The sequence below is a fragment of the Hipposideros armiger genome, unplaced genomic scaffold, assembly GCF_001890085.2.
Source record: "Hipposideros armiger isolate ML-2016 unplaced genomic scaffold, ASM189008v1 scaffold_79, whole genome shotgun sequence".
NCBI classification, from domain to species: domain Eukaryota; kingdom Metazoa; phylum Chordata; class Mammalia; order Chiroptera; family Hipposideridae; genus Hipposideros; species Hipposideros armiger.
In genome coordinates this window covers 4749758-4758228 of record NW_017731429.1, presented here as the reverse complement: position 1 = coordinate 4758228, position 8471 = coordinate 4749758, and the positions used below count along the sequence as shown (strand labels likewise).

The window sequence follows — 8471 nt, the reverse complement described above, 5'->3', positions numbered from 1 at the left end:
GACAGCAACTTGTCTGTTCTGCTTCCCCCAATTCCCCAGCGCTGTTCCCATACCCCCAATTCCCCAATAAAAAATAAAAAATAAAAAAATAAAAAAATGAGGCTGTGATTTGCAGAAAATGGAATAAATGTTAATACCTAAACCTGGTGATGCAGGAAAGAAAAATAAACCTATTCATTAACAGTGGGGACTATTCTTACTCACTTCTCATGCCCCGTGCCTGGGCAGGTGCTAACATTTCTGGTCAAAGGAATTAAGTCCCATATATACACAGAGAGTGCCCCCCAAAATGTGTACACATTTTAAGAAAGGAAAACTGTATTAAAATTGTAATACTCAATATATACCGATAACAAAAGATGAATACAAGTCACGTTTGACTTCTGCAGTCACAAGAGGTGCTCAAAGTAATTACCATCAGCATCCAGACACTTCTGATTATGGCAAACTACTGCTTGAGCAACATTGACCAAAGTGCCCGTTTGTATACATTTTTTTGGCACCCCGGTATATAGACATACATAAATGGGAAACCCTAACATCTGTAAGTAAAATGCCTGAAACAGTCGTTATCTTGACTCAGCTCCTCAGGATGGCAACCACTTCCTCTCCGCTGGAACAACAGAGAGCTGCCAGGGGCTCTTCCTGCCAGCGCCTGCGAGTGCACACTCCCTTCTCCTTCCTACCCCGCGCCCTAACTCCTTCCCTCCACCCCAATGCACTATTTTTCTGAGCTTTGCAGTTGGCATTGACGTGGATTTCACTCCCTGCTCTTGTTTTCCAGAGCCCCCAGCTCTCCATCACTCCTGAATTGGGTGGAGATGTCTCCGCTAAGGAAGCACTCTGAGGAGACACTAGGAGAGCTTCTTTCCCCACTCAGGAGCCTCATCCTAAACACGCCTCTGTGTGTCTGCGGAACGCTGCAAGAGCACCCTGGAGCGTCTCCACCCTTCCTGAGGCATGTGCAGGCCAGAGCGCAGGTACATTTGGGAGAAGGATGCAGAGACACGGACTCAAACTTGGGATGCTTAGCTTGGGATCTATTATAGCTGGGACTCTGATGCCACAGTTCCCGCTGTGCAGTTGATGCCAGAGATTTTGGCTTCTTCCCATGGGTCTCAGTGCTGAAATATCTGACATTAGAATGTCACTAACTCTGAGGGGCGGGTCTCTCTACCCTCCTCCCCTGTAATTTAGTCTCACTTCACATTTCCCTCCATCTTCTTCCTTCTTTCCTTGCCCCAAGGTGATGAGCTTATTGTGCCTTCATTCCCCTCTTCTTTCATGGCAGGGGAGACCTGGAAGCAGTGGGGTCACAAAACCGGTCACATCCTGCCTACTTCCCTTCCTAACTGTGAAGCCACAGAAAAATAAGTCACTCAACCTCTCTGAAACCTACAAAATAAAGATAATTTACCTTACAGGGTTTACAGTAAAGATTAAGTTAAACAGGACAACACATGTAAAATCACCTAGCAGAGGGACTGACACATATTAGGTACCTGATAAACACTATCTCCCCTTTTCCTGTTATTGCACTTACCGTAGCTCTTATAGGTACCAAACCATTCAGAGGCCACAAAGGGGAAGGGAGAGAACATGGATGCCTTCTGAACCCCTCATTTAGTATTTCTCCCTTGCTAGGAATAAGGGTATGATGGGAGACAGAGTAACTCTAGTAAATGATTCATATGACCGAATGATCCATAATAAATACAGGAATCAACAGGATCTCCCATGGGGCTGCTGTTCAGAAAAGGTAGCACTGCTTACTGGCCCAACTCAGGGGATGAAACATTTTTTTCTTCTTGTTTTCACATCACTTCTGGCATAAGAGAAGACAGGACAAACTTGCCTTAGCCCTTCTTCCTCTGTCTTCCCATCTATAAACACATCATCCCGAACCCCTTCCTGCCCCCGTAAAGGAAATAGAAGAACTCTGTTTAGAAATAAGCTGCCATGGCTGAGTATATTATTTTCAATGGGGCTTTTAATTAGGAGACATAATAAATGTTATGAAAATACTACTTCCTCTCACATAGCACAATAAAAACCTTATGAACACTTAGCATCTTACCTTTACTTTTTCCCCATTAATCTCCACTGTCTTAATCATAAAATCAACTCCAATTGTGGCTCCTTGACCTGGGGGGAAAAGACCCTAAAGAAAAAATAATGGAAAATAACAATTAAGCGAATCTTTCAACTAAATGATATTCTGCCTCCTCCCCCATCACTACCCATCACCAGCCCCTTCCTTTGGCTGAGTTAACTGGTAGTAAAGAGAACCCTGGTTAGTGTCATGGAGGCCCTTTATTTAACTTCGTATGTAGGTATGTTTTGGGGGAAGGAGATAGCGGGAGAGAAAATTTCTGAAAGAAAAAGAAAGGGGACACAGAAAGGGAGAGGAAGATAGAGAGGGAAGGGAGAGAATTGGGAAAGGTCAGGGGGGTCTGATTTCAAAGAAAGAAACAAAAATCAGACATAAGGATAAGATTGAGGAGCACAGGGGTGAGGTTGGGATGGTGAAGGTGAGGGCAAAATGGATCGGTGCTCTGAAAGAGGTAAAAGCAAGGAAGATTACAACTGGCTATCAGTCTAGGGTATGGACAGCCGTGGGGGTGGACAACCAATATGAAACACCCAGCAAGAACTCAGTCTGAGAAACATGAATGATACAGTGAAGCTTCTGGATATCCCTCTGCCCTTAGGGTGATTACTATTATATTTCCCTCAATTGTACCACACACATATTAAGATATACGCGTAATTACATGAGATTAGGGCCAATGATCCTGGGAAGGTAATTGAAGAAAACAAAGTCATTTGGGAGAAAGGATAGCAGAAATAGCACAAACCCAAGGAGGCAGCAGCCTTAAGATATCTGTGTGACCTCAGACAAACCAGTCCCCCTCGCTGGGCCTCAAATTCAGCGAGTTTTAGGTTGACGTAAGCATTTCAAAACAAAGAAAGCTTTCCCTCAAATTGGAAATGGAACTAGAGAGATTTTAGCAAAATTACATGTAAAATGTAATTTACTATTACATAATATTTCCTGTAGACTTAGGGAGGGACTTGGAGGTAGGAAGGAATTCTATCAAGAAAGAACACTTCACCTAGTTCCTCTTCCCTCTTCACTTATAGTCCACAATTCCCAGACATTAAAGTAAAAAGGACTTTATTAGCTCTGGAAGCTAAGATTGGGGCATCTGTAATTAAGTCCATTCTCTAACAAGAGAATTCTTTAATTAAAGTTGAAACTTAAAAGACTGAGCTTCAAACCAACCGAAAATGTTCCACTGCATGTCTGCAAAAGATGTAAACATAAACATTCATAACTTTACTTGCAAATATTGAATCAATTTTCTTCTATTTTGGTTTGGCTCAAACACAAGGCTGCCAAGCTTTAAGTTTATAGCTCCAGCTGTTTTGTAGTCTAACAAATGCCAAAACATGAAACAAATCCTTCCCAATGTCTTCCCCCATCATTTTGTTCCCCCAAATCTCATGCCTCAAAAACAGCTGAATCTAATTCATTTTAACTGTCTACTAAATAACAAAAACAAACATAACCTGCCTATGAAATCTGAACTTTTGGGGGTAGTTGAGAGGCTCGGAGGAGTAAAAAGTGGACAGAAATGAAAAATAAGGAGTGGTGTGCTTATTGATAAAAATTAGTGTTGAAAAAATGGAAGCATTTTTTCCTCTAATGACAAGGTTTATGCTTTTAAAGAGAAAAGCAAGATACCTAATGGTCTCAGAGGCTAAGACATGCAGAAGATAAAAATGATCAGGCTGAGGACCAGGAGACCTGGGTTAGAACTAATCCTAGCCTTGCCACTAACGTGACATGAGCTGCAAAGAAGTCATTTCATCCCTCTAGACCTGAGTTTTACATCTGTAAAGATGAAAGAGCAGTGGGCTGAATAATCTCTAAGGGATCTTTCAGTAAATAAGATGAGGTCAAGGGAATTTTTGAAAAAGGGAGTCACAACTTCTCTACATCTCGCAGTCTTGTCCTCCTGTCAAAAGCAGAAAAGATTACTAATGTTCGGTGGAAGTAAAACCACTTGGAGTTTCTCATGTAACGTCAGGGTGGCTAACTGAGCCCAAATGCGTTAGCTTGTTCCTTTTGATGTCACCAGGCTAAGGCTTAGTAAAAAGCATGAGCTCTAGTCTGTGTTCATTACCATGGGGAAAACCCTGGCATTTCCAAAGGTGACTCTCTGCCCTAATGCTGTTGGTGTTATCCAATCTGCTTCTCCAGTTTTCTACAGAACCACAGACTGTCAGGGCTACGAGGAGCCTTGGAGATTACCAGGCTCCTTATGTGCAGCAGGAAGGCAGGGAATCCCAGCAAGGGTGGGTAACTTACCCAGGCTCACAGGATGGGCCAGGGGCAGAGCTAGGACCTGTGTCTTAACTCCTAAGCCAACGTGCTTTCCATGACATCAGGTTGCCCTATGTCTTAGATAGAAGAACTAGTCTCCACTTTCCCAACTAGAACTTTCTGAAAATGAAAGATGCATGCATGATAATCCTGAAAAGAATGCCAGTCATGTTTTTCCGGGAAAACACAAAAGAAGGTCAACTTCAGAATGATTTCCTACCCATTCCCGTATAAAAATAGGTATATAATCTTGGCAGTACTTCTCAAAAGGGCAGCCCCACAGGAAACTTGTACTTAGACCATATGATAAGGACCCAACTCAGAGGGAACATTTAATTTAGTTCAAATAGTCCTTCACTATTTTCATTTCATTCCCATTTAATAAATCTAGAAAAATCAGCATATTTAGTTCTGAACCAAAACGATTTGTTCAGTTTTCTGGAAAGACATAAGGGGGCACAGGCAGGGAGTTGATTGGTTTAGTTTGTATTTGAGTTTTTAAAAAATTAATATTTAGGTTTAATTTGATGTCCAGGTTCATTTGTTTCCAATTTTGGATTATTACTAATAATCTTTTAATCTAACAAGCTATGTTTGCTACTGCACACTGAAAGCAAAACTACCTGCCCGTTTCATTAAAGGAAGCAACAAGAAGTGTGGGAGGGTGGTGGTGACTTACAGAGCCATGCTCCTTTGAGATGGTTTAAAAAATTCTAGTCTAGGCTACAAAGCTGGTGTACTTTCAAAGGGTGCCTTAAGAATTGGCAGCCAAAAGGCCAGCGCTGGGCCAGTCCCCCATGCTGTTAGGTTCCCCTAACCCTGCAGGCCAGACCGAGAAAGCCAACCCTGGACTCCCGAGTTCTCTTACCTGAGTGAATCGTCGGACTAGGCACGTCTTCCCCACACCAGCATTGCCAATTAAAACAATTTTAAACAGGAAATCATAATCTTCCATACTCATTTACACAGCTGCAAGGCAAACAAACAGGCAGGAGTGAGATGGGCCTGGTCAGACTTGCCCACGGAGCTCAAGCTGGGCCAGTCCTGTCTCCTAGGAAAACAACGGGTCTGATGCATTTGAAGAGCAATTTATCACGCCCCTCTGGTGACCCTGCCCACGCGAGAGGAACACAGGTGTTTGGTCACAGATGGACTTTATTCTTTCTCAGGTACCTCACGCCACGGAGTTAATGACACAGATGTCTTTCACCTGGTGACCCTTCTTCCAAGTTGTCAGGTTGCAGGTCGCTCATGTGATTGGATGCATTTTCTTTTAGCATGGTAAGGAGATTACAAATCTATGTGCAAACAAGCTGCGGGTACACGGGAGCAGGGCAAAGGAAAGTCCGTCCAAAGCTTAGAGGTGGTTTATGAATAGGCTGTGTTTTCCGATGGGAAGAAGGCGCAGGGGTTGGGAGACTGAATGAAGGGGAAGAAACTAGGAAGGAAGCTTTCAGTTTCTTGTAAGTCTTACGAGTTGGGGTCTTACCGGTGGCAGTTATCTCCATCTTTCTCTTCTACCCCCACCCCACGGCTATCCAGCTCCTGACAGCCACGCTCATGCTGCAGGGCCTCCCAAGTGCCTGTCCTTTCGTTTCTCTGGGCTTTGGTGTATGTCATTTCCTTTGTCTTGGATGCCCTTCCTCCCACCCTTTCTGCATCGTGAAGTCAGTCCTTTAAGGCCCCATGCAACCACCTATTCCTCTCTGAATTTTTCACTGATCTTCCCCAAATAAAGTTAAACACTTCCATCATTCCTCTATCCTAAAACTTCACTTGCTCTATATAATTATTTGTTCAAATGTCTGCCTCATCCTTGAGGGAAGGGATGATGTCTTTTAGCTCTATTTTCCTAGCCCACGGGACAGTTACACCTAAATGTCTACTCCAGAATTAAAGAATCAATTAATAGTCGTATTGCTTAAGTGTAGGCCATAGTTTCTCCAATTGTGCTAAAAAGAATACTAGATGCTCTGTCTACTTCAGAGGACTGTTGTGAAGATTAAAAAAAAAAAAACAGCTATACAAAAGAGCCTTCATAGCCAAAAAGCCCTATCCTGGTGAAAACAATGGCAATCGACTGAGTACCTATGATGTTACTGTGCTAATCACCACAGGAAATACAGAGATAAGACAATGTCTGCCCTCGAGACCAACATGAGAAAAGGTAAACAACAACAAGAAAGTTAAATTCAATTCAGATCAGCAGCAGAGCTCACATCAGGTGTCGGCAGAACAAGCCCAGTGGACCCTGGAGGCGTTAGAAAAGGATGATCAGGGAGCCCAAGCGGGGAAGGATGCTGGGGAGAGCTAGAGAAGACTCAGGGTCACTCCTACCAGCAAGGTGAGGTGCAAATGATTGCAGGGTTGCAGGGCAGGACAGCCCACTGTCCTGGGACCTGTTAAGTACCTGCAGGAGTAGACTGCCTGTGCACAGACGAGATTTCTACGTGAATTTCAACTGAGCCTTGGGAAGATGACTGACAACTAAGCCACATGCAGAGGGCAGCTCATGAGGTTCTGTCTCAGTTCCTGGGACCGTGAAGGAAACACATTCCTCTGTCAAGAATCTGCATCCAAAAGCAGTTGCTGAACTTGCTATATGCCAGGCACTGGACTTGACACTTGGAGTATATTTCCATTTGTTTTCACAACTCTATGAGGCTGGTATTTATTAATACAGTACCTATTTTACAGGTGAGTAAACTGAAGTTAAAGGAAATTAAGAAGGTGGCCCAAAGTCAGAAAACTAACAGTCAGACCTCAAGTTCAGAAGGATATGGTGTCAGCAAAAGAACTCTAGCTTTAGAACCAGAGAAGCCTAGGTTCAAATCCTGTCTCTACCACCTTCTAAGTCTGTGCCTTTGGACAGGTGGCAATTTTTTAGAGCCTTGACTTCCCCATCAACAAAATAGGGCTAGTAAAACCTGTATCACAGAGTTGTGATGCTTGAAGGAATTAATGAAGACCCCCAAGAACAGTATCTGGCTCTCAGTCACCCACACTCCTTAATATGACTCACAAATGTCCCATGGTCTGGTTTCTGCCTTTATTATTGCCAGCCCAGTCTCCGACCACTCTCTGCACGCCCCATGCTCTAGGCTCACTGGTTTGCTTCTGTTTCTTAAACACCATGGGGTTTCCCCTTCAGACCTTCACATACCCTGTTCCTCCTACCCAGAACACAGAGCACAACCTCCCCTCACCACCTGCAGCCCGGCTAACTTTTATTCCTCCTTTAGATCTCAGCTTAAACATCGCTCTTTTCAGTGTGCTTCTCTGACCTGGAAGGGAGGCTGGGTCCCCCACCATACTCTCCCACAAAACCCTTCCCCTCTCCTTTAGTAATACTCACCATGCTTCACAGTGCTTAATCATATACATCTGTCTCACACTCCAATACCATCCCTCAGGACCTCAGCCCTACACACACACATGCACAACACACACATACATGCACACACACACGCATGCGTGGCCATGAGCAGCATGAGATTAATGAAGGGTCTGGGTGTGTCATGGTCCCAACCCATCCCATTGTTATCATCATTGTTGTCGTCATCATCATCATCATCTCATTCTACATTATTGATTCACTTCATCCTCAAAACAATCCTATTAGAATCCTAACTTGACAGATGGACATACTGAAGCACAACAGAAGAGATATAAAAAGTTGTTAAGATCCCACTTAATGGTGGGTTCCACTTAACCTGTGGAGCTGGCATTCAAACTCAGACAGCCTGGGTGCCAGACCCATGTCCCTTGCACCACTGCCTTGCAGTGCCTGGCTGCTATACCTGGCTCATAGTAGGAGCTTAAGAAAGATACGATGAATTGAATGATGAAGGGTAGGCACTTAGGAAATGTGATTTTCCTTCTCTCTTCTCCTCTAGCTTCAAATCCAAAACTCATTCTACCACACTGTAGTAGTTTAAGTAAGACTCCAGGTCAAACTCTGCATTAAAAACTCAGGGACAGGGCCAGCTGAGTGGCTCAGTTGGTTAAGAGCTCGCTCAAGAGTTTGAGCTCTGAGCAACAGCGGTTCGAGTCAGCCCGAGCTGAGCAGCCGTGAGCTGCC

The 8471-nt window shown here is 43.9% G+C and overlaps 1 protein-coding gene across 6 annotated transcripts in view; it reads right to left on the bottom strand.

Annotated features, from left to right (window-relative positions):
• The window catches only part of RAB30 (RAB30, member RAS oncogene family), an 85183-nt gene that overhangs the window by 14196 nt on the left and 62516 nt on the right, over positions 1-8471 (bottom strand). For 3 of the 6 annotated variants that reach the window (XM_019643554.1, XM_019643553.1, XM_019643556.1), the window contains 2 exons: positions 5259-5359; positions 2078-2161 (listed from right to left, as the gene is read on the bottom strand). In XM_019643554.1, the coding sequence (XP_019499099.1) occupies positions 2078-2161; positions 5259-5351 (177 nt within the window). In that variant the 5' untranslated portion in view covers positions 5352-5359. Of the gene's footprint in view, positions 1-2077; positions 2162-5258; positions 5504-5563; positions 5579-5879; positions 5978-8471 lie in introns of those variants that run through there. The other 3 variants (XM_019643555.1, XM_019643557.1, XM_019643552.1) reach the window with 3 other exon arrangements.